The 26,929-nt window shown below is 40.3% G+C and overlaps 1 protein-coding gene and 1 gene segment (V, D, J or C); one reads left to right on the top strand and one right to left on the bottom strand.

Moving 5' to 3' along the window:
- The first annotated feature begins 1,456 nt into the window (after window positions 1-1,456).
- Window positions 1,457-3,240, top strand: LOC306708767 (Ig kappa-b4 chain C region-like). The segment is given in 2 exons: window positions 1,457-1,533; window positions 2,747-3,240.
- An 8,472-nt stretch (window positions 3,241-11,712) lies between these two features.
- Window positions 11,713-26,645, bottom strand: LOC306708478 (chitin synthase chs-2-like; the record flags this gene model as incomplete). Its single annotated transcript, XM_079176321.1, has 22 exons — window positions 11,713-11,827; window positions 11,955-12,169; window positions 12,259-12,369; window positions 12,527-12,591; window positions 12,714-12,748; window positions 12,842-13,019; window positions 13,142-13,420; window positions 13,539-13,714; window positions 13,841-14,013; window positions 14,176-14,291; window positions 14,383-14,583; window positions 14,758-14,899; window positions 15,009-15,110; window positions 15,219-15,393; window positions 15,505-15,666; window positions 15,999-16,094; window positions 16,264-16,447; window positions 16,698-17,574; window positions 17,684-17,872; window positions 18,054-18,189; window positions 26,189-26,262; window positions 26,517-26,645. The coding sequence occupies 22 exons, from the start codon at window positions 26,643-26,645 to the stop codon at window positions 11,713-11,715; spliced, it is 3,930 nt and encodes a 1,309-aa protein (XP_079032447.1).
- Between the last annotated feature and the right edge of the window lie 284 nt (window positions 26,646-26,929).

Raw genomic sequence — 26,929 nt, 5'->3', positions numbered from 1 at the left:
CCGTCCTTATGAGGACAAAAGGCCGTTCTGCATCATGTAAAACATTACATTTTAAACTGAAGACTTGGATTGAGGTTAGAATAAGGGTTCAGATTGGGCTGGTTGTGATTATGGTTAAGGTAATTCACAGAAAATGAATGAAAGTCAATGTATTGTTCTGAAAAGTCATGAAATCATGAATGTGTGTGTGTGTGTGTGTATGTGTGTGTGTGTCTTCAGTGAAGTGTATCAGTCTCTGCAGTAGCTTCCAGCTGCAGCAGTCAGTTCAGTTTCTGTTCAGTCTGACTGAGGGAGGTTTTTGTACGATGCTTTTTCACTGTGTGAACACATGCTGACTGTTGATAGAGTGATAACTCTGACAGTAGTAAACTGCTAGATCTTCAGTCTGGACTCCACTGATGCTCAGAGTAAAGTCAGACTTTGATCCACTGCCTGTAAAACGACCTGGAATCCCTGATTGTCGAGAAGTTGCTCTATAGATAAGCAGTTTTGGAGTTTCTCCATCTCTCTGTTGGTACCAGGCTAAAAAGTCTGAGTTATAAACATCCTGACTGGTCCTACATGTGATGGAGACGGAGCCTCCCAGAGCAGAGCTCACTGCTCCAGGCTGAGTCACTGTGACCTGGCCTCTGGACTCTGAGGACACAGAGACAAAAACATAAAGCAGCGTCACGGTTTAGTCGGCTTCATTTCAGAGGGACGGATGTTCACAGAGGAGAGGAGTTTGATTCTCTGGACTTTACCTGTGAAGCAGCAGCAGAGGAGAGTCCAGATGAGGACGCAGATCAAAGTCATGTTTTTGATGAGGAGGATTTCTGTGTCTTCTGTTGTGATGAAGGACAGCTGTCAGTCATCCAGTGTTCAACTCTCAGGACTATAAACTCTCCCAGAGCACTGGAGCATGGTGCTGCTGATGCAAAGTGGCTCTCTATGGAAATGCTGTGACTGACTCCAACAGGGACTTGGATTACTGTGATGATGCTGTTTATCAATGGATCAATCACTTCATCAGAGTATTGATCAGGAATGTGTCAGCGCTCATTTATAAGAGTCTTTGGTTTGAGTTTGATGGAAACATTTTCTTCTGGAATGTTTTGTTAATCTCCCTAATTCACTACAACACACATCAACATCACTGTGGGACGAATTTAAACAAAAATATTGGTTTTAATTAATCAGAGTATTAAAGAAACATGAGTTCATAACATTTATTTACATTTGGCAGGATTTTCTTTAGGAATATCTTCATCAATCATCAATTGGTTTTACTGAAAGTCAAGTTAATATTTCTCATAGATGTCTAACATTTCACAAATAAATTGTTAAATACATATGTATGATTTCTGAATCCGTTTTAATAATTTTAACCAGTTATAACATAAACTGTGTAAACTGTGAATGTGTTGGTTGAGTTTGTTTGTGTCAAAGTCAGAGAGCGTGTCTCTCTACAGTGAGAGGTTTTTGTACGGCGGCTCAATGACTTTGTATCACTGTGGTACACGTTCGGTGGAGGAACCAGACTGGATGTTGGAAGTAAGTCAAATGTTTGAATATTTATTTATTTCAGAAGTCATTGGTCTTTGTATTCTTTTATATTCAACAATGTAGAAACAAATAGTTGTCTTTTAATTTTGATGGACGACTTTCTCGACAGTTATGTTGCACGAAGAGACAAAGTTCAGTTCAGCAACAGAAATTAAAAAAACTAATTTTTAGGAAAGTAAAACTTTAAACTGGCGATTAAATCATAACTTACATCTTCAATGGTAAAGTTAGATCTTGAGTGTTTGTAGGTTTAGTTCAGTCTGTCAAAGTCAGAGAGCGTGTCTCTCTACAGTGAGAGGTTTTTGTACGGCGGCTCAATGACTTTGTATCACTGTGGTTGACTTTTGGTGGAGGAACCAGACTGAACGTTGGAAGTAAGTTTCTGCACAATAATACTAAATTAATTATTCTAAAGTAATGTTTTAAATGTAGTTTTTGGATGTTTGAGGCAGATGAATATATCTTGTTTTAATCGTACACTTTTAGGATTCATGTGTTTATTTCTCCTCCTTCATCATGGAGACTAACTCAGAGCAGCTTTACTAAACATGTGTTTACTTATTCCTCTCCTACTGAAACTCAAACAGCTGGAAAAGTAAAACAGATAAAACTTCTAGAAATGTTTTAAAAGTTTGGGTTCATTTCTACCTCAATTAAAACTGTTTTAAAACAAATTCAGAATCAGAATGATTCAAATAAAATTGAACAGAGTGAAGATAAAGATACGTATTTGAAAATGTGCAAAACCTCTTCATTGTGTCAAATATTGTTTCGAAATTGTTAAAATCTTTGAACAGTTTTTAATGATGACTGACATCCGCATGAAGAACGTTTGATTGAAGTTACTTCATGTTCTGTACTTGTAAATGTTTCCACTAAATATTTTAAAATAATGTTTAGTTAATGTTTTTGATGATAAAGATTTAATATTTGTCCACATGTTGATGTTTTATCTCCAGTGTAGTTTGATGTATTTCAGCTCATTCTGTATGATGATTCTCTCTGTGCTGATATGCATGAGAGGCTTCTTAAAGGGAAGTGAAACAATGTGTGAGTGAGTGACTGGTGGAGCAGAAAGAACATCTGACAGAAACTCCTTAAAGGAGAAAATCACCTCTCTCACAGTAAAGGTGTCCAAGTGTCTGGTGTTTGATTGACAGCTGTGTGGTCCCTGTCCTCTAAGCTGATTGGTGTCTCCTAGGTGATGTCCGTCCCACCCTGACGGTGCTGCCTCCCTCCAGTGAGGAGCTGCAGCAGGGGAAGGCCACGCTCATGTGCCTGGCCAACAAGGGCTTCCCCTCAGACTGGAGTCTGGCCTGGAAGGTGGACGGCAGCAGCAGCAGCAGCGGGGAGGAGAGCAGGAGCCCCGGGGTGCTGGAGAAGGACGGCCACTACAGCTGGAGCAGCACCCTGAGGCTCCCTGCAGACCAGTGGAGGAAGGTGGTCTCTGTGACCTGTGAGGCCACCCAGGGCTCCCAGCCTCTGCTCTCAGAGACACTGATCAGAGACCAGTGTTCCCAGTCCTGACCTGACTCACTGGAATTCTGCTGCTGGTTTCACTCTGATGCTCTCAGTCTGTACTCTGTAACTCTCTCTGGTTCTCTTTCTCTCATCACATGTTCCAACATTAACTTCTTCTTGCTTGTATTGATGGTTTACACATTTTAAAATAATAAAGATTGCATCATGCTTATTATAAAAGTGACGTGTCTTTTGACTTTCTTTCTTATACATTTATTATAAACAAGGAACATTAGTCAGATTAATGCACAAAATTCAAAAAAGTAACAAGTGCAATTATGTTTAGATTACTTTCAAATAGTTTTATGACTGGATATTCTTCTATTGTCGTTACAGTTTAAACTATATTCATTAACGTCTGTAACAATACACATGGTAAGAAAATTCCAATTGTGAGTCACAAAGCTCTCTCTTAATACTAATATTTAACCTTCAAGAAGATCCATGTTATGTTCATGTGTTGTTCAATTCTTTCAAGAAATGTTCAACATCTGGATTCAAAATCTAAATAATAGGGCATTTCAGGAGTAGAAATAAAAAGCAGCGTATCATCTGCATAACGTTATATAAGATACATTTTATTTTAGTTCTTCTGTGTAATAATGTTTTAATGAACCAGTAAATCTTCACCAAAAGACATAAAAGAGAGATTAGGATAGTCTCTGTCTCCTCCTGTCTGTCTGAAGGATCAACACATGCTCGTTTTTCACTGCTTGTAGTGAAACTATTATTCTTTTAAAATACTAAAGACCTGTTCATCAAATCATCTGTGTCCACATAATATAAAACTATAACTGCTGTTGTATTTGACTGTCTTACATTTAAATGTAGATCTATTTAATCCAAAGAGACTGACTTTGTTTTAGCATCAGATAACTTGGAGTTTATAATTAAGATGATGATTTTAAAAATAAATACTGCTCAGTGATGTGTTCTCTACTGAATTGTGTTGTATTATATAATTTCTCGATATCATCTAAGACACTAAAAATGTACTATGTTTATCAGGTCAGTTATACGGAAACGTGCTTCCTGATTTCCAAATGATCTGTAATTTATTTGACATAAACACAATGCTTGTCTTTTAACTGCTTTATCTCAGTTTGATGAAATGTGGTTTACAAACAATGCAAAATATTTCCTGCACATTTAAAAAGCGGAGAGTAGCCAAAAAACCTGCTGTATCTTGTGATCAGATGAAAAAAAGGATAGAAAGTAAAATGAAGAGTTAGTGGCAGGTAATGATGTCATCAGCATACAGGCTGATTTTCTGATGGTGTGAATGAACAGATACCTGAGATGTTAAAGGACTTCTCTGAGGAAGAAACACATGTTTCAATGCTAAATGCTGAGAGTGGTGGAGAAACAAGTTCATAACTAATTCATTTTTATAACTATATCTGTATTATATACTGTATGTATCAACATTAATCCACAGTAACTATGAGTGGTCTGTATAGACCAGATAACCAACTACTGGAGTGTGTGTGTCACTGTGCTTTTGCAGATCTTATGGGGACATAAATCTGATTACACAGTCACATTGTGGGTACTTGCATTCCTTATGAGGACAAAAGGCCCTTCTGCATCATGTAAAACATTACATTTTAAACTGAAGACTTGGATTGAGGTTAGAATAAGGGTTAAGATTGGGCTGGTTGTAGTAATGGTTAAGGCAATTCACAGAAAATGAATGAAAGTCAATGTATTGTTCCAAAAAGTCATGAAATCATGAATGTTTGTTTGTGTGCGTGCGTGTTTTTCTATCCTGGTGGGGTCCGACACCTGACATAACACTCTCCCCGTGGGGACCAATTTTTGCCGTGGGGACCGACCCCTGTTCCCCACAGGCACAAGCATTGCAATCAATAGAAAACAGCCTGCTGACATGCCTGGTGCAGTTTATTTGAAGGAAAAAAAATGGACCCCGCAGAGTTGATTTTTTTCCGACTTTGTGTGTGACCTAGTGGTGAGAGGTGGTTTTGCGGTGTGTGTCGTTGCACTGGTGGGGACCATTTTCCAGTTTTGTGTGTGTGTGTGTGTGTGTGTGTGTGTCTTCAGTGAAGTGTATCAGTCTCTGCAGTAGCTTCCAGCTGCAGCAGTCAGTTCAGTTTCTGTTCAGAGGTTTTTGTACGACGCTTTTTCACTGTGTGAACACCCATTGACTGTTGATGTGATGACCACTCTGACAGTAGTAAACTGCTGCATCTTCAGTCTGGACTCCACTGATGGTCAGAGTGAAGTCTGAGTTTGATCCACTGCCTGTAAAACGACCTGGAATCCCTGATGCTCGAGTGCTAGTCTGCTGAATGAGCAGTTTAGGAGTTTCTCCATCTCTCTGTTGGTACCAGGCTAAATAGTTGGAGGTATAAATATCCTGACTGGTCCTACATGTGATGGAGACGGAGCCTCCCAGAGCAGAGCTCACTGCTCCAGACTGAGTCACTGTGACCTGGCCTCTGGACTCTGAGGACACAGAGACAAAAACATAAAGCAGCGTCACGGTTTAGTCGGCTTCATTTCAGAGGGACGGATGTTCACAGAGGAGAGGAGTTTGATTCTCTGGACTTTACCTGTGAAGCAGCAGCAGAGGAGAGTCCAGATGAGGACGCAGATCAAAGTCATGTTTTTGATGAGGAGGATTTCTGTGTCTTCTGTTGTGATGAAGGACAGCTGTCAGTCATCCAGTGTTCAACTCTCAGGACTATAAACTCTCCCAGAGCACTGGAGCATGGTGCTGCTGATGCAAAGTGGCTCTCTATGGAAATGCTGTGACTGACTCCAACAGGGACTTGGTCATCATTCTGTATGATGATTCTCTCTGTGCTGATATGCATGAGAGGCTTCTGAAAGGGAAGTGAAACAATGTGTGAGTGAGTGACTGGTGGAGCAGAAAGAACATCTGACAGAAACTCATTAAAGCACAAAATCAAGTCTCTGCTACTGGTTTCATTCTGATACTGCTCTCAGTCTGCACTCTGTAACTCTTCCCTTCTGTGTCTTTGTATCAGCACAACACTTTCATAAAGTGAAATTTCATTTTTCCATCCAGTAATGTTTAATTCCTCAGTACACTTAAACAATAAAGATGTTATGATCAAACAACTTGTGTCCAAGAATGTTATTACAAGTAATGCCTGCTGTCTCCTACTGCTGTCTTAAGTGATCACAGAAGATCCATTAAATCCATTGAGACTGAGTTTGTCTCATGGTAAACTTACAGCAACTCTCTCATGTTAGCACACCATATATGTTTGCAATTAAATGCAGTAAGAACTGTATGTCTGTGTGTTCTGGTACTTTAATTTTTGTTCGGACAAATTTGAACTTTGACTTGACGGAGGAAATGTTGGTCATCGCTCAAGTTTTTGCTATATTCCTACGTGCAAAGGCCGCTGTCAATCTATCTTTCATGTTTTTTATCCCAGCTAAGGTGGGAAATTAAAATATAAATAGGGTCAATGCCTTCCCTACATTTGTTTCTTTTTCCCACATTTACAACCAAACATTTCATCTTCCTGGTGGTAAAGGCCAGAGCTTTATGCAACCTTTTATTTAATTGTTCAACTGTTGTATGTTGAATCAGTGACACACCACAAGATGGCATTGATGAACTAAGATGTGATTTGTCTGTTTCAAATACATTGATTCAATTACATTTTTAATTATTGGCATTGAACAGGAAATCATTATTTTAGTTTTAAGTCTCTTTCTAGTTTAAGTCTCTTTCTAGTTGTGTCATTGTACTGTATGTTTTGTCAGCTTGCACATTATGTAAAACATCAAAAACACCTGGGCATGACAGTCAGAGCCTGTTGTGATTTATGTTTCAATAACATTCAAGCACGCAAAACTAAGTTTGTCCTTTTGAAAAGTAGCGTTCAGACACAGATGGTTCAGACAGCGAGTAGAAAAAGTCATGAAATTGGTCACTGCGAAGTCATAACTTAATGTAAATGACATTGAGCTTCTAAAACTGGGGTGGCCAAACTGGACCAGCGGTGAGTTTTTTTTTTTAAATGGTTGAAAACTACATTTATTATTATTGTTTGGCCTGTGACTCATCATATTTCTGTGTATGGGGCCCACAATCAAAAAAGTGTGGCCACTCCTGTTTTAAATATAGCGCTTTAAATGCTGAGTACTACCTCTATGCACCAGTTAACTGACACTCTCAACTGCTTGTTTAGTGGGAAGATGATAATTAAATTGAAGCATTTGTTTTCTGTTCTTATAATTACAGGCAGGGCCGTTCTACAGGTTTTTCTTTAGGTCATCTTTCGATTATAATCTACATAAGACTCACTTACAGTACGTATGTCTTAACCATCACCTTTACAGGGTTTGCTGAATGTTCCTGTCACTACTTTTACAATGCTGTTATATAAAAGTCATTTAAAACCATGTAATTACACCTTTCTGGTTGTGCAGCGTTGCTGTGGAACTATTGACAGAGCTCAAGTGCTGCATCTGGATTTACAATGACCAACCCATCTCCACCTCGCTCCTCTTCAAACATTAGGAACACAGTTACCTCGAGTCTCGTGTAGCAAGACCCTGGAAGATTTTAAAAGTGACAATACACATCATTCAACCCATAGAATGGAGTATGGAGTAAGATACACCTACTTGATACCAGCATGTTTACATTGTCCTTGCGAGCATGTTGCCATGGGTTCAGCCTATGTTTCCTCTTCATCATCACAAGTTGTGCAACCTTTAAGTAATTGCACACTCAAAGTAAGTCACGCCATTCAGAATTCTTGGCATTTGAGGAGATGTGTCAAATTTGGGCAAGGCCATGCGCAGGTTATGAATAAGTGATTTCCAAATTGTTTTAAACGCACAACATCTATTTGTTGATAGCTTGAAAAGTAAATAAGATATCAACAAGCTTTTGGTGACTTTTAATAAGCTTGGTCCAACGAGGAACCACAGAAAATGTGGTAGCAGTCAGACCTACAGTTTAGGAGATGTCCAAAATGTGTTTTTCAAAAAATACTAAATGGCGCAAATTTTGTCTGCCGGACTTATATGGTTCAGTGGCTTTTTGGTAGAGCACATTATGCTGGACATGTGTGTGTCCAATTTAATTGGACAAACAAAGTGATGAGAGGCGGGCCCTTCCAGAATCTTGCTTTTGGTCATTTGGTCAGCATGTGGCTGATTGGAGTCATATTTCTTGAGAGGCTTGAGAGATGTTAGTCATGAAAAAATAAATCACATGATCAATCCAAACCAGAAACTCTGACCGTAGGTTTGTGTATGAGGATTGGACCGCACACAAAACAAACAGACTAAACCGGTTTCCAGGCTTTTCTGGAGGTTACACAGTTGTTATATAACCAAATCTGAAAGGTCATGCGCTAGTCCTCACTTAATAATAGGTCATTATTCAATAATAGGCTGCGTGCTGGTAAAAAAGTAATTTATTAAGGACTCCTCCAGACCAACAATCCAAACAAAGGTACATAGTTGTAAATGTTGTGTTGTCAGTAAATAGGTTTTGGTGAAACTCTGCATCTGAGTTCTTTTTTCTTCAAAAATATAAAAAAGGCAAAGCAAATTAAGCCTCAGGAGGATACAAACCAGCCAAAGAAATGATCATAAGAGAACCCAAGCCATCTAAAAAGCACAACACATGATTTTATTAATCATTCCCAATGATTAATAATAGTCTGTCAACCATTAACCAACACCAGTACCATATGTATTTCTATTTATGTTTAAGTACATTGTGAGAGATGAAGAAAAAGGTCAAAGTCACATTCCTTGTGTGTGCACGCATACTTAACACGCTGAAGCTATTCATAAAGCCCTTAGTTATACTTTTTAACCCTTTATGAAGTATGCCTTGAGAAAGTGCCACTATGAAGAGATCAACACTCCACCAACACACACATATATATGTACAGTATATACAGTACATTATGATTAAGGCACAATAAGAAGGATTTCCTATAAATATGAAATGTATCGACAAAATTAATTCCTTTAAATCATCACTTATGACCATAGACTGTAAGAAGTGGCCGAAGTCACGGTGACGTCTCTCATTGGTTTGTGGACTGCCGCTTTGAAGCCAGGAGTCCAGTGCTTTGGTCGTCGCCACCTTGATTTTTTTCAACAAGTGACCATATTACGACCGCCAAGCGAGGGACGTAGAGACGCTGTGTCCGGCTCTTGTAGCGGTAGCGGCCTGTCAATCACAAGGTATCCTGCTTTATGGTCTATTCGACTCTGAATGGACCATCATTTACAAAATGAACGTCACGCTGTTTTAAAAGAAGACTTGAAACTTGTTACAAATGAGAAGTAGGGTAATTTTCTTAAAGACTTCTATACAATCAGACTTCTTTTTGTAAACAGAGGAGTTGACTCTTGAGACCCCCTGAAAGCTTCCAAAGCAACATTTTGGGGGGGGTCTCTGGAAAAGTGTCTTCTAAAACCGTATTATGTCATATCACTTTTTGTTTTTCCAATTGCAAAACATTTATTTACCAATATGAATACAGAACAACATTGTTGTGGGGTTTCTTCCTATGTTGCCATTGAATACCTGGTGCTGTTCCATGGCTAGTACTGTTGCAAATAGATCGCATGAGAAGAAGCCGAGCTTTCAGGCCTCTGTGGTCCATCCTTTTCTCAGCTAAGATGGAATGTTTTGCCATCTCTTGCCTTTGTCAAATATTAAGGACCGGCCGTGTACGAGTGGAAAAGTTGTCAGCAACACACGAGTGTATGGGGTTTGAATGTGAGCGTGTCTTTGAATGTCCTACTTGCAAATCGCAACAGACAAAACCCACTAATAGTTTAATTAAACTAATTCTGACTACCCATTAGGGCCATTCATGCTCAAACAAGTAGACTCGGGTGTGTGAGGGGTGGTAATTATATGTTTTGTGTGTTCTTCTGAATAATGACTACACGTCTTGTTCCAGGCGTAGTCATACACAGTAATGCAGTTCAGGAGCTACACCTGTACTTAAAGGTGTTTAACTTTTGCTCGTGTTTTTCGCCAAAAAATATGTCTTTCGATAAAGAACGATAAAAGATAATACTCAGCCTGAGGCAGCTGAACAAGGGGACGTGGAAACTTAATTAACATTCTATGTTATCAACTACAGTCATTCCAGTCGAGCGTGACGCTGCTCCGTAGACAACGAATAGGAGACGGAGTGTGTTTGTTTTCTTTCTTTATACTCAGATTAGCTTTATTCTAGTGTCGTGTTCTCAGTTGTGAAACAGAAAATGTAACTATTATACTCAGAATATTTCTCTGGGTGCTCTCAGTGTCATCTGCAAAAGTTTCAGACTTTTGATCATGTTGACTGATGTTCTTAGACTGTTTTAGACCATAGAGACATGTATGAAGTTTGAAAAATGGAACAATAACAGCCAAAAGTCATTTACAACTTTTTCACAGTGTGCTTTATTAAAACCAAGAACAAATAAAAGCAGAACAGTCTCTAGCAGACTGATCGTTGCATTAAAAGGTATCATTACAGAGCATAAATCATGGGTACATCTTTCTCACTCTTCACTCAAAAATAAATTAACAGATAATAAAAACTTTATTTTTATACTGTGTGCTTTTCTGATCACACAATTCAGCAGCTCATGCTCTAACAGAATATCAGACAGTTTTGTCAAATAATCTCTTTTTTCAGTACATCTCTTTGGCGTCTGTTAAGGATTCCCTGATTTAGGACCATCATTTTCCCAACATCTGACCAGATTTCTCTCACTTTTTTCACCATTTAAAGAAATGCCGTTTCGTCTAAACTTCATTCATTCCATTTCACATTAAACACTAAGATATACAGTACATCAAAACAATACAGTTCCTTCATAGATGGCCATCATAATGTGACATGTAATGAATGACCTGCATTTTCATTTGCACACAACACACGTACTCACAAACACAATTTTGTATACTATCTCATCAAGAACATTCATCATTTGTTTTCTGCAAAGCACTTTCTGACAAGCTGGTTCAATAAAACTTAATTTTAGAATTAAATTATAAATACATTTTTGGTGAAATCTCACATACAGTGTGTAATGTAAAGTGCTCAAAAGTGACACAGAATCTGTGTTTACACCATCGTCCCATGACCATTGTCAAAGAACTCATCGTCACTTTCTTCATATTCAGAGTCCACCTCGGTGATGGTGTCAGAGATGGAGTCGGAGATGGAGTCGGAGATGGAGTCGGAGCGGGTTACAGATTTGTCCTGGGTGGAGATAAAGGGAACATCAGCTCAATTAAATTGCACCACACCTGGGACACTTCTGGCAAAGCTTTGTGTTCTAGTTCAGGACAGTTGCAGGATTTAGCAGGAGGGTGTGGTTGGACTTTTGTCAGTACATTCAGTTTCTGCTTGCATCCTTATGTAAAGAAAATTACTTGTAGGGCAATGAAATGTTCTTTTCTGTTAGCTGTTTATGTAGCAATCCTCATCATATTGTCCTTTGTCATGATTAATATCTATTTTAAGAATACAAAAGAATGCTAAGAATACAAATGAGATGTATCATAGTATTAATTATTTAATACTTTGTACATTTGCAATAAAGAAAGAATACATAATGAATAATATTATTACTGTACAGAGTAAAAGAGGCAACACTAAGCAGTAGTTAAAGTAAAACAGTAGTTGTAAATACCTTTTTGCCTTCCAGGTATAATGGTTCAGGCTTTTGCTCTTTGGGCTCTGTGTCCAAAAAGGCCACATAATGGATCAGAGTGTAGATTCTGGATGACAGAACAAGAAAGAACAATTTTGATTGAGGAAAAAGAAGATTGACTGGCCAACATGTAAACATCATTACAAATAAAACCCTGTTGATGAAAAACAAAGTCATTTCGTGCAAGTGGTCACCTGTGGTAGAACATCGTAAGGAACTGGATCACAACCGATGTCGCAAATCCAAAAATGAACATGAAGGCAATGGGATCAATTATTACGTCTTCCCCGGTGGACTCAAGCTCGAGGTTGACCTTGGGGAGCTTGATGGAGAAGGAGGCCCCGAAGAGCTGCAGGGTAAACGTCGCCACCAGCCACAGGGCATTCATGATGAAGAAGGCAAAGTTTATCTGTGTGTAAAAGAGAAGGATAAGATTCATTTAACATAAATTGCACAGTGGTTTCCTGTTATTGTAGATGTGTAGCTCCCCACACCTACCCTGTTCCTCAGCTCTCGCAGGTCATTGCTAATAATTTTCTGTCTCTCCTTGTCGTCCTGCAGAGGTTCCAGGTACTTCCTCTGAAGCTCTATAAAGAACTCCTCCTCCTCCTGCAGAGAAACCCTTTCAATCAATTATTTGTACATATTTAAATGCAACTTAAGAGTTTTCACCTGCATTATGAAACAGAATATGGTGAGCATGATTGTGACAATGTGATTCAGTGGCAGTTGATCACGCTGACCTGATAAAACGAGACATACACACCTTGTTGAGCGAGTCCTCCTGCAGCTGCATGTCAGTGGATATATTCTGTAGTTGTGTGACAAAACCTGGACGGAAGAGCAAGACAAGAGGGTATTAGAGGACATTACATTTTCAACAGAGCTGGAATCTTTTTGCAAAAAATAAAATATCACGATTGATTGATTATTGCAAAACTATTTAAACTTACATTGGATAGTTGAGTCGAAAAAAAGCTCTGGTTGCCTGTAACACAATCATAACATGTATTAGTATCATCTCACACTTTGTGACACTGGCACATTACATTTCAATCAACGTTCCACCTTTAGGACTTACGTCTGTTCCTCTGGGATGCTTTCGTCCCCCACATTCGTGTTTTGGGGCTGGAGTTCAGGCTGTTGGGACTCTGTGATCAGGATCTCCTGGTTGACAGGGAGCTGCACTCCTCCAGCTCTCTGGTTGGATTTTTTGCAACATTTGCACCACGAGAAGAACCGTTGGAAGGTGCTTTTTACTGCAAGGGTGAAGATCAGCTTAAGTTCAGTCAGCACAAACAGTAATACTGGTCTCGTGTTGCACTGTGAGTGACTTGACAGAAAACTCTTTTTTATTTTTTGGTTTCAACCTGGTATCTACCTCTCTGGGTGTTTGTTTGCATGGCGACGGGATCTGGTGTTGCAGCTCCAGAGCTAGGTTTTGACTCCCGTGTACCCCAGGACACATTGTTCATGTTGACCATGGAATAGATAGTGAGCAGGAGGTAGGCGCTGGGGATGCAGAGGATGTAGAGAAAGCCGTGGAACACCAGTTGGACTTCCTGAGGATGCATTATCGCAGTGATGATGTAAATCAAGGCCATGGAGATGACGAAAATGCTGCTGGGTGTCAGGATGGTTTTGTCCTTCACCATAGAGCCTGAAGAAAGATAAGGGCATGTTGAGTTAGCAGCTCTTCTGAAAAAATGTTTTACAAAGTCCAAATAAAGTCGCTGCACGTGTTTCTATAAAGTTATACCTGTTTGAATATTACTCACCGATAATGGACATCGTCACCACCAACATGAGGAATGCGTATATGATACTCAAGATCCCAGCAATACGTATCTGAGTGTCCGATTTGAGTTTAAAGCAAAGAACCAAGTAGATGACGGGAGGCACCACAGCGATGACCAGCGCAGTGTTGGAATCTATTGTTAAGACGAATGTCAAGCTACCTGGAGACCACAAAAGGAAGCACATACAGATTTTTATTTTTGCATTTATTTGAACAAAATTTAAACATTCTTAAAAAAGTCGGTTGATCTGAAAATAAATTGTGTCTACAAACACAAAACACCAACCTGCAATCAACAGGCAGATTGTGGCAGGGGCCAGAATGGCTGAGGTGATGGCGAAGAGCTGGTAGAACATGAACGGTTTGGATATGGAGGGGTTTCTCTTGGAAATTATGCCGGTGGAGCCTAGCAGATCCGCCACGTTGGCCAATGTGGACGGTCCCCATCGCCGACGCTGAAGTTGGCAAATAATCATCAGCCTGACTTGTGTGATCTTTGGTTTAATGATAACTTTTAACCAACAAGATCGATATTCATGGATGCTTCGGATATACAGTTACTGAGTATCTGAGTTTGTCAAATCTTGGAACAGTTTACGATCAGCTACAGCACTCACCTGGTTGTAGAGTTCTTTGAAGTCCTCAGGTGCATTGGTGTAAGCATCAGCTGCTGCGTTGTACTCCACCCTCCATCCCTGCTTCAGCAGCAGAGTGCACAGCCAGCGGTCCTCACCTGCAGCGAACAAAAAATGCATTCATATGTGAGAGGAGGAGACCGACTGACTGAGTGAGAGACAGGAAGTCCTACCAAACAACATCCTCACCTTGGTCATACTGGATGTAGTGGCTCGCCTCCGTGGACTTGGTGGAGTATCTCTTCATCACGTTGTCGTCCATCAGCGCCTCTGCTCTGAACAGACTGAAGCAACCGGGGCTGCAAAGCACACAGCCGATCACGTGCTCCGCTGTCTTCTGCAGCCAATGACTGACAGCATATTCAAACTTCTGGAACCACACTGTGGGACCTGTAATTGAAATACAGAGGTATTGTAAATCTCAACAGTTCACAACCCGTTCAGCTTCAGTGGTGGATCTTAGAGCTCTTTGTTGATATGATTGGACAGTTGTTTAATGTTGTGTTTGGTTGTTTTTTTCCTGCCTTCTCCTAGTTTAATGTAATTATTGTACAATGTGCACACCTGATCCGGTGGGGTGAATCCTGCCACACACTGCCCCTACACGTGGGTACATTTTTAAACGGTCGATGAGCAGCATCACAGCAGCCGGTTGGAAGTCTGTGTCGCCATCTAAAGCCAGGATGTAGGTGTTGTGCTTCTCTCTCTGGAGGAACAGGCACAGTTTGTTTTGTTTTACATTTAGGACTCATTTAGAAATACTATGGTTGGAGCGCATGAAAAAAAAATCTGAAAAGGTTTTACTCTCATCTTACCTGAAGCTCCGCTGTCAGCTCAGCCTTGTCCTCTCCCTTCTTCAAGCGTGCGTAATATTTGGTCATGAGTTTCCAGCCCAGAAGATAGTAAAGATACATGACCTGGAAAACAAGAACAAACAAAACTAATTTTCAACCGCTGTTGAGCGTGAATGTGACCCAACGTGAGCTGTAATGGTACATGTAAATGTATAGACATTATTTTCCTACCTGAGACCATCTTTTCTTGTGGCGGATGAGTTCCTTGTCCTTGAAGTGAACTATGATAACGTTCCCATGAGGCATGGTGACCACCAGACGACCTCCGTACGGCGTCTTTATGATCTTCTGCACAGGGATCTGCTGATTCTGTTTGAGGAACTTGTCATCGATGTTTGTGAAGATGCTGATGATGCAGAGTGAGAGAACTTTGATAGTAAATTGTACTGGACACATTTTGTATGCATAACACTAAATTGCACAGTAACTGTAGGCCATCTCTAAACATGGTTCTTACCTATAAACTTCTGTGAGGATTGTCACGAGGTTCTCTGCATATTTGTTGAGGTGATTCCCCTGACTCCCTTCAACATGTATGAATGCGTCGTCAAAGTAGATGTGCGATTCAAAGGTGACATCGTTGTACTTTGGGTCTATCTTTGGTCTGTACTTGTCCAGTCTGCAGTGTTCAGAGAAACAAAAATAGGAACGTTGTTAAGAGTACAACTGTCTGCGCTAAGGACACAAACTCTTAGGGAAATAAAATCCAGCAACACATTGAGAAACTAGGTTTTTTTTGTCTTCCCACGTCATGTAGCATTTCCTCAACTGAAATGCGAGGCTAAAATTGTCTTTGTAGTTAAAATATTGAAGTGCAAAGCAAGAGACTGGATTCTTGCTTTCTCTAGCACACCCTATGTTCACAACTCCCTTAGATCCAAACAACTAATTCACATCAGGGAATCAAAAGAGATAGAGTTAGAGGAATGGAATGGAAAAAAACAAACTCACCTGAATATGGAGATGATGATGTTCATCATCTCATCGTAGGTTTCGTGCCACATGGTCGCACACAGATACAGCATCGTGGTATCAGATGACCTGTTACTAAACATTACAAGATTTGCAAATGTGAGAAACATAGTTTTGTTTGGAGAAGAGACAATGTAACTCTAACTTGAAAGCATGAACTAACCAACCTAAAGTTGCAGCCCAATTCCAAACACTCCTCGAACAATCAACAACCATGCGTTAGATGACTCCTACACACACTTACTTCTTCCTCCTGTTTTTCGTCTGGATGTCGAATCGGGTGTTGAGGAGAAGGGACTGCTCAATAAAGGCACCCTCAAACAGCCTCCTGACGAACAGGTCTTGGGTCCTCTGGATACGAGACACGTTGAGGTACCACAGATGGAGGGTGGCCAACACAAGACTGAGCCACCAAGACACTGCTGAACCTGGAGGAAGATTAACAAACACATTTGAGGAAAATTCCACCTTTGGATACTGAAAAGTACCTTGATCTCTACCATATGACGTTTTTTTTTGTGTATCCAGAAAAATGCAGCACTAAATAACAAAATAGCCATGCAAGTTTAACCGGTAATACTTCTTGTTGAATACGTAATGGCCCCAAGGACCTACAATAACCCTATTTTTGAGTGTTATATGTGCCAAAATGCATTGTACCAGGATTTACATTCTTACCTGTCAGCAAGCCAATGTCAGTTAACTTGGCCATGTCCAGAAAGCACAGAGTGTGTGTAACATCCAAAACCAGATGTGGGAACACGCTGCCGTTCAGGCTTTGGTTTCTTCCATCAACAACTTCATTGCAGTAGCCTGTGAAGCTGATTGCAGTCCCGTTCAGACTTATTCTGTAGTCTTGATAGTAAACGATAACAGGGACAATGAAGAGAACCATGACGGCCAGTGAGGCCAGGTACAAAGGCAGGATGAAGCATCGTCGCAGGGCGTGCATCTTGCAGGCCACCAGAGAAAACCAGTGGCAGAGTACGGAGGAGATCAGCTGGACCCCGATGATGATGGCTATAATTTTTGTCTCACGGCTCGGGATGGAGGTCACGATGTCCCAGTCCAATTTGGCCAGAGGGACGTAGGCTCCGAGCACACCGGCAGTCACCGCAATCCTGAGCAGGCTGGAGAGGATGTGCAGCATGTTCTGGCATGTTTTCACGTCTCTGCACAGCACTTTGAGGAAGACGGAGCTGCTATTCCCGCTGATCAGTCTGAAGTAGTTCTCCCACCAGTTAAAAGACATCAAGAAGGAACCACCAACAGCCAGACCCACCCAAATGATCGTCTTGATATCAGTGGGATCCTTCATGATGTATAAGAAGAGGAACAGGACGTAACCGAGCAAAATGAGGAGGAAGGCGGTGATGGAAGGCAGCAGGAAGCGGTTCTTTTCTTTGGCGGTGCACTGGGTGATCACCTGTAGCAGCGCAGAGAAGACGGCTACACTGTTCAGTATCGTCACGTTGGTCACGATGTCCAAGTGGGGCATTGCCACGATGGTGAGAATCGCTGCACCCATAGCCACCAGGAACTCAAAGAACAGAACCTGAAGAGAAAGAAGATCATGAAGTTAAACAACACGGTAAAGAAGAGCCAGGTTACCTGCTGGGCTCTGCTTTTGGCACCACCCAACGTCCTGTTGACTCTCGTCTTACCAGGGCTATCGTCGACTTTCTTGGCAGCTTTGATGTTTTGTAGCATGCCTTCCAGACGCTTTTGAGAAATAGCAAGACGCTGGAACTTATGAGGGCGCAGCCGATACAAAGCAGAGCAACGGGTCTCATCTCATCTGGGAGGGTTTTTGTGCCTTCGTTGGACAAGGTGATGAGAAGGAGGAATGAAACCTAGAACAGTTTAAAAAAAAGTGATAATCATTTAATTGGTTAGTTAATACTGTGATATGAGCACTTATTACACCTAAATTAAATCTATATTCCCACAGCTCTTTCTGTCAACTTGCTCTTCAAAATGCATCACATATGCAAATTCATGTATATGTAACAAAATGTATGAATGATAGCAAACCTTGCTACATAGGGCCAATCCAAACACAAACACAGCTACGACACACAGGGAGATGATCTTTAGTAGTTTGATCATCTTCCATGGCGTGTGTTCATCTTCAACGGCGGGAACCTCTCGGCAGGTATCCCACGGCTTCCTAAAGAAAGACACCAAGGATAGATAGATGTAACAAATGTGTATAACACACTATAGTTGTAAGCAGATATGAGAAACAAATCATTAATAAAATGGGATATAACACAGCTGTAATTATATAAAATATTTCTCTGAAGAAATTGAAAAAATAATTGTTGAAAATCTGCTTAAAACTGCATTATATGTCTTTATATTTAACTAATTATATGTGTGTATACTGCTTGATAAATAGGGAAAAACTGATGACTCAAAATATATTTTCACATTTTCTGCTTAAATAATTATTTGTATTTGTTTAACAGGGACCGTGCACATTAATCAACATTTCAGTTTCCACCAGAGTTAGCTAGAAAGCTCATTTTTGTCTGTAGTCCCTGGTCCGCAGGTTATATTATTAATTTAGTGGCCAAATATAAGAGCACCTTGCGTACATGAAAAGGCTTAGATTCACATTATCTTTAATCGAATAGACATTGATTGATAACAACTGGAAATAGATTTTTATTTGTATTATTGAAATATAAATAAGTTACATATTAAATGAAATCTAAATAAAAACAAATAGTTGTACTTACGAGGGCATATTTTTGTAATCCGCCATCCTTCCTTCCTTCCGTCCTTGTGTCTTGGTGTTGTCTGGTTGAGTGTCAGTATTTAAGTGCAGCACTCTTGTTTCATAACTGACTTTAGAGGGCGGCTCTACAGGTGACCTCAGCATACATAGGCTACGTAAAAGCTGTCAATTAACATTCCAAGTACAACGCCAATGAACAGCAATTAATCAAAGAATAGCAAAGTAAATGGGTGGCCCTCTTGCAGCAGTCATGTTGTTTCTGTATCTCCTGTGTGTTCGGAGCAGAGGTGGAAGAAGTACTCAGATATTGTATTTAAGTAAAAGTAGAAATACCACAGTGTTCCAAGTACAAGTTAGGTTTTGCTCAATAAACAGTGTTGGCATCAAAGTTTATTTTAAGTATCAAAAGCAGAATGTCCCTTTCAGAAAATAATGTATATTAAATTTGATATATTTATATTGAATTGTACTTATTGATGCATTGTTGTGCACATCAGGTCAATGTTTTATGCTGGTGAAGGTTCTCTACTTTATCTGATGAGTGGCTGAAATTGCCATTTGCAGTACAGTAATCATAAAGGAACACAACAGAAGAAGTCCAACCTCTGCTGGGCTGCAATGTTCATGACTGAAGTCTAAAGTCATTGGTGGGAAAAAAGCCACACTTGTGATTTGTTGTCGTCTTACCAATTTTGAGACTTAAAATACAAGCTCTGTTCTGACGTAGGTAAAAGTTCATGAAGTGTCGAAAAGAGAAAGAGTTCATCCTCTGGGGAGCATGACAGCCTAAAGATTGTTATATCTTAGTGTCACAAGAGGGAAGATAAAACAGCTCTACCAAAGCGCACGAAAGCATGAATATCCATTGTTAATTTCATGTTTGGAGTTTGTATTTTGATTTTAAAAAAGTGGGAGTATGAATGTCAATTTCTTTAAAAAAAAATCTGTAGATATCAATAAGGTTCTGATCAGACAAATCACGTTTCAGCAGCTTTGGGCTTTTTGTAAATGTTTTCAATGAGATGGATGAAACAATGAATTCAAAACCAGGACGTCTTTCTAAACCACATGGCTCTGCAGAATAAAGACTCGGTCCAGAGAATAAACCTTTTAAAACAGAAAAATGTAGCTTCGAACATCATATAAATGTATTTAAAAATCTCTCATGCTGATTAGTGTTTATCAAGGACAAAGTGAGGCCAAGAGATCACCAGGTCTTCCTCAAAGCTTGTATCTGGGTGTAACATGGACTGATACCATCAAACTCTTGGACAAATGATGTAGAACTTAGTCATCCGTATGTGTAAGTGATTTGTTTTGTGACACGCCGCGTCCATATGTATTTACAATCACCAAGGGCACAAGAATAAAGCACCGTGGGACTCTGCAGCTGCTGCTGCCTGTCACAACTGCAATCACAAAGATACATAGCTGTAATAAATCTTACTCTGCAGGGTGGTTTCACAAAGATTCTGTTCAACAACCTTCAGAAAGACATCTCTTTTATCAGTTGCACAAAGCTACTACCTGATGATGTTAAATACAAATACATTCCTATGGTTTTTGTGTAAATTAATAACTATTTTTTTCAAACTAACATGGCAGACCATCCACTTGACCTACTCGGCACCATCACTTTCAATAGAAAACTGAAAGAAGACATTTTAAAGAGGAATTCCAGCAGTGGGTGTAACAATAGAACAGTAAATAAGAAATGTATTGTACTCAAACAGGCGTCGCACAAGGACTTTCAGTAAAAGATAAAAGAAAAATATATAAAATATTACATAATATTACATAATATGAAAGTGGAGGATTAGACAGAACCGAAAGAGGGCTCGTCTAAACATGTCAGGTGTGTCAGTTTCAAAAGGTCACGTGACATAACCACAGAGGCAAAGTCTGCAGTTTTAAGCCTGGTGCAAGGAACAATCAACAACCCTTCGTATGTTATCTCACAAAAAAATACATTTTTTATGCATTTTTTCCGACAACAGTCCAGCAACTCGTTACATGCATACCATCTTTTCAAAATAAACCTCCATCTTCACAGTAAACAACTCTTAATGAATTAACTCACATGAATCCTGTGGTCTAAAGCCATGCCGATCTTTTCCAGACCACGTGTAAACCATCCAGGGATTTTTTGAGGCAAAAGGTAAGGCAAGAGGTAGCAATAATCTTTGATGACTGAAGATGTATTGGACCAACTTTAAACATAATATTCAAAATATCAAAGGGATAACATTTTCAAAAGATCTAAAACTGTAAAAACAACAACATTGCTAGCAAACACTTTATGAGTCAGGTTATAAAAGATCGAAACCAAAAGCACGAATCATCCACAAAAACAACAGACAACGTTGGGTGATAAGGTCTGGATCACACTCGGCGATCCGGTTCAGCCCAAAGGTGTTGGACGGGGTTGAGGTCAGGGCCAGCCAAGTTCTTCAACACCAAACTTGGAAATTAATTTCTGCAGGGAGCCGACTTCATGCACGGGGACATGAAATGGCTTTTAGCAAACTGTTGAAAGCACGCTGTTGTCTGAAATTGTTTGCTGTAAAATTTCCCTTAATCAGAGCAAAGAGACCCAAAATATGAGAAACAGTCTCGAACAAAAGTGCACAAAAGTGAATGGGGCTGTCAAGTATAAAACGGATTTACTATGAATTATGTGTAAATTGTAGATTTACTTAAAGGCCATTGGTGTAAATCGAATGAGGATGTGTCTTTGGGCAAGACACGTACCCTATATTTCAAACTAAAGCTTATTTATGTCTAAATATAGTTATCTATAAGTTATTTCACCATTATTCACTTTCCTAAAGTCTCCAAAACTCTCCAGAACCACACTTTGCATTTTACGCACGGACGCAGGGACCTGACTCTCTGTTACGCAGGTGACTTCCGTGTTGTGGCTTTAAATCTAACCCCTGAAGCTGTATATCATTATTTTCGAAATTTCACTGGCTATACGAAGCGTCAGTCATCAGAACGATCGGTTGCAATTGGCTCGGTCTTTACACGAAAGCAGAGGGGCAGGCACTTTCCTTCAACGCGGACTCTCGTTGGCTATTCTAGGCTGTGGACAGGACGTGGAAGCTCCTATTGGGCTCAAGCGAGGTGTCAATCCAAAGGTCAGAGTGCAGCCGCCATTTTGAGACCCAGAGACCAGCAATGTTTACATGCGAACTGGAGTTACTTTGGAAAATATATAAATAATTAGGCATATCTGCCGGCTAATTTGAAATGATGCAACAGCCAGTCCGTGGGTGTTTATTGATGTAATAATGGGTTTTGGACTAAATATTACTGGACTTTTGGCAATGTAACAAGACCATTTATGTCGGAATATTATCAATGGGTGGATTACTACGAGGTGAGTTGTTTGTTTGTTGGTGGTCTGACATAGGCGTTGATTGTACCTGCTGTTGTGATTGTATGTTGAAATGGTTTGCATAAATCGAATCACAAGAATCTTAGCTTTCCAAAGATATGTCGCATCAGTACCTACCTTTTACATAGCAGTTGTGTACATAACACAGATGTACAGTTAACACTGTCGGAGTGTTAACAGGTTGGACCCGATGTTTGATATGCAAGGCTTGAGCTGCTTGTAGCTCATCCGCTTTGTGAATGCGTTGTATACACCGTAGGGTGTATTTAGTTTCTCGCAACTGGCAATGAAAGACTTCTGTAAAACAACTGTCTTACCCAAACCAGACCTAAAAGGGGCGTTCAACATCGACTCCGTCGTCAAAAAAGGCCCAGCAGAGGAGGAACTCCCTGTTCCTGCTCAGGAATTTCAACCTGTTGATCCAGTTCTACACAGCTGTCATGCGATGTGCTTTTTTTTTCACATCCACCACCGTCTGCTTTGGATTGTCCACCAAACAGGACAAGAACAGACCACAACAGACAGGACTGCAGAAAAAAAAATCATTGGTGCCAACCTGCCCTCCATTCAGGACGTATACACCTCCACACAGTTCGCCTGATATCAGACAGAATAGTCAACTTGTTACACACATCTTCAGTCTGACATTGACACCACTCTAATCCATTTCCATGGGGGTCCACTCTAACTATGTGGGATGTTCAGGACCCAGGCAACTCCAGAGTCAGGAAATGGGCAGGAAACAACCCTTCACACCCTGGACACAACCTAACGTCTCCCCTCTGGTCGGCAAAACAACCCGACACAAGAACAGTTTCTCTCGCTGTTATCAGCCATAGTGTCAAAAACAATTACTGTGCAGATACCCTGTAACGCTAAACGTCCGCCGTACCTGCAAATTATTACCACAACAGCAATACCTTGTGAGTCTGTGTGTGGTCTAGGACAGTGATTCTCAACTGGTGGGTCGTGACCCAAAAGTGGATCGCGGACCCATTTTCAGTAGGTCGTGGGCCTTTGCCTGAAAGAAGAAAAAAAAATCTGTTGCTTTTATGTTGAAGGGGATTTTTTATGCAGCGGAGTGCCGTCTATTCACACTCCTTAACAGTATTTGCCGTTAATGCCTTGTAAACACCCGCTATTTCACAGCATAGAACAGGTTATTTTCATTAAATAAATTTGAGACGTTGAAAATGTTCCTCGATTTGGGTTCACTGCTTGTCATCAAGGGGTGACGGTGGGTTCCGCAGCCAGACCAGTTGAGAACCACGTGGTCTAGGAAACACCTTCTGTACCGGGAACTACCACAAAGTGGTTTTGAGTTCTTTGCCAGGTGTTTATATTTCTTGTGTCACCACACAGTAATGCCACGACTGTAAAGATGTGCAGTCACGAAACGTTACATGTGTGTAGTGGAGATCAAAATGAAGACAAAGTTCAAAGATGGGTGTTGTTCGAGCAAGGGGTGCCGCAAGTAAGCCACCTCTCTAATTGTTCACCTACTTGTACGTACATAATGACGTTTATTTTTATCTAGCTTTGCTCAGCTTTGTTGTCCTAGCTTGCAATTTAGGAATGATTTACTAGGGAAATATGCAGCGTCACTTTAATTGACTAATTAAGGAAAATAAATAGAACTAAAGATTAAAGCACAAAACCTTTGACTTAACTGAACACCACTGTTTGCATCCTGTTTGGCTGTTTGTTTAACCTTGACCATCTGACCAAGTGGTTTTATCCGCCGAAAATCACCCAAACCATAAGATACGTAAGTATGTAAGTACGAGGACTTGATACAAAAACAATCTAGAGAGAATAAAAGCACCAGTCAACCAGTTTATTATTATTATTATTATTTATTATTTTAGTACAGTATCATAATTCAAAAAGGGCTTGTCAACAAAAAGCAATCAAATACACATCCTTGTGCTGTAGGCTTTTTTTTTTGCAGTGCTGGGGTTTCCTTCATACACTTCATGGACATATTACACACACACACCGCTCCAATCAGACTGTCAAACCACCGTCAGACTGTCAAACGCAGTTTCTGACGTCTGTATTGTATCGATGAACAGTCACAGCGCTATAATCATTTTAATGTTGGCAAAGGCTCAATTAGTGGGGAAGACTGATCCATTACGTCTCCGTTTCATCTAAATTACAGGATTAGAGGGCAATCCCTTTATTATAGTTGTAATTATGCTTTTGAAAGGGTGAAGTTAGGACATTGATCTGGATTAGTAACTCATGTAGAAACACATTGGTTCTCTATGTAAAAGGGAGTGGACATGTGAACGGGACTATTTATAACTGTGTTTAAGTAAATTAGATATAATGTTCTGCTCTCTGAAATGAAATCTGGTCAAACAACCAGAGTCCTGTATGTTTGTACTTCAGTAAAAAGCACAGAACTCCTTTGACTTTCATTGGTTCTTTGAGGTCTGCATTTTTTTTAAAGTTTGTTTTCATGGCAGCTCTCTTAGTTTGTGTTACTTTACCAGCCTAAGGTGAGATTTGATGAATATCAACTAAAAACAACATTTCAAAAGCCTTATTGCGTAGCACAGCTTATCAGCAACACCTTTAATGTAGTCACATTGTCATTTGAGCAACAGATGACTTAACAAAATGATTTATTAACAACGAACGCTGCTACACACAGCTTGTGGGCTGCCACTTGGCTCACTGGCAGCAGGGTAAGCGGGCTAGCCGGGGTTCTCTGTGTGGATCTCCTTTTAATTAACCAGCTTGGCACTAATCGGTGATTGAGCGCAGCCGAGTTCAATCACCCGCTGCAGCTGGCAGCACCGAGAGGACACTGAGGGGGGGGCAGAGGGAGAGAGACACAACAGGACACGTAACAAGTGGAAAGAAAACATACAAAATACACATTTAAGTGTTTATTTTACTACCTTGTCTATTTGCGACAGTATATTTCTCCTTTGAGAGTTTGTTCACATATCATTCAGAGCCTGATTTATAAAACATGTTATCAATAAAAACATGGCATGTCTCCCCTTAAATATTAACATGATATTTGTATCAAAAAGAACGTTTTAAGAAGGGATTTCAAATACAACAATGCTGTCTGATCCCAGTAGGATCATGTGTCTTTTAATTACGCAGCACATATGTAACAATCTGATGTGCATGTACCTGCTGTGACTCAGCAGAGTTGTTTCTGCGCAGCGATACTTTCTGCAGTACATCATGTACAGAATAGTCGACCATCAAAACTATGACTGTGCATCATTAAAGACTAATTGTTCATTTGTGCCCAAATGAGCTTTTGTTCAGCCCAGTATTGTCACTTAATGGTGACGGTACGAACGACAACAACTCCAATTGAAAATCAATTAGGATCCTTTTACGCGGTGGACACACGGATTAAACGCCTTCACGTCACCAATGGTCAGAGTTGGAGACGTGGTATCAAGTATCGATGTGTCAAACAAACTCAGGACTTTTGACTGACTGGTGTTCAACCCTGCGCGTCCCAAAGTGTTCTTGTGGTTTACTGTACATAGTTGTTTTAAGCCCAAACATGTTTTTACGAAAACCTAGTTTGTTTTGTTGCCTAAATCTAATTTACGTTTTGTAACATAATTCAACTTTGTCCAGTTAGACCACCTATGTTTAGGCAATATCCTGCTTTAGTGTGGAGATGATAATTATGACCGTACTCATCGTTCTTACTTTACTGATAGTTACAGAAATAGACACAGGAACATATTATGAGAGCAAGGAACATGAGGTCAGGGGTCAGTCGGCAGAGTAACGTGTGTGTTTGTGTTTGTTTGCATGTGTGTCAGTGCACGAAAAAGGTAAATGACACATTCAAAATGTGTGCTTCCTGCTTTCTTATAAGAGAATTCTTGTCTGTTGAATGACACAGAGTCTAACAGTGGCGTGTGGAACAGTAAGTTCAGCATTGTACGTGAGCGCATGAGTGGAAAGCGTGTGTGTAGTGTAGAAACAAACAATAATGAGACTAAAGCAGGTTTATAACAGAGTGCGCTGGCACACAGGGCCCATGTGTTGCTGATGAGCTCGGGTGTTTCCACTCTGCTGATGACCTTCTGCCACGCCCACCTCCAAACCTGCAGGGAAGCAGCCACAAGGGACGTCACAATATTAACACTACAGCTTTAACTAAATGCATGTGTTGCTTGTTTTTCTTATTCCTCTAATCTAATGTACCAGAGAAACACCTTGGTGTTTCAGTACCCTCGTGGCACATTGTTCCCCTGAGGCAACACACTAAAATCTGTCTGGGGGGGGTGCACTCAAACACATCCTGTTTCACACTAGATAGTATTCCAAGGAAAGCATTTAGGAGGGTGGAGTGACTGACCACGTATCCTCTGCAGGCATGAAGCACATCGTTGTACAAGCTGCACACCCTCCCACTGTGTTTCATCTGCTCAGCGTCCTTCTTCACACAGTTCCTCCCTGTAATAGTAACTGTGAAGCCGTCAAGCATCACTTAAAGTTCCGGGATGTGTGGTTTTAATTAAGTTGAATGTGCAACGTTTGGGCATCACGCACTATTCTTCTGTTCTGCTGGATGTTATTGCGCAATATGGAGAGGCTGTGTTGCTACCCGTGTTGTCTCGAAAGCCCAAAACAAAGTGCTATAAGGGAGACAATAAAGGCTAATCTTTTCTTACCTTGTACATTTAGCTATCAATTTCAACCATTTTACCTTTGCCCACACAATGAGCTGAAGTTTACTTAAGATGCGTTTAAAGACTTGGGGAGATTGTG

The sequence above is a fragment of the Pholis gunnellus genome (assembly GCF_910591455.1).
Source record: "Pholis gunnellus genome assembly, chromosome: 16".
In the NCBI taxonomy this organism is placed as follows: Eukaryota; Metazoa; Chordata; class Actinopteri; order Perciformes; family Pholidae; genus Pholis; species Pholis gunnellus.
Note: the sequence above shows the minus strand (reverse complement) of the source record. Positions and strands in the feature narration are given on the sequence as shown.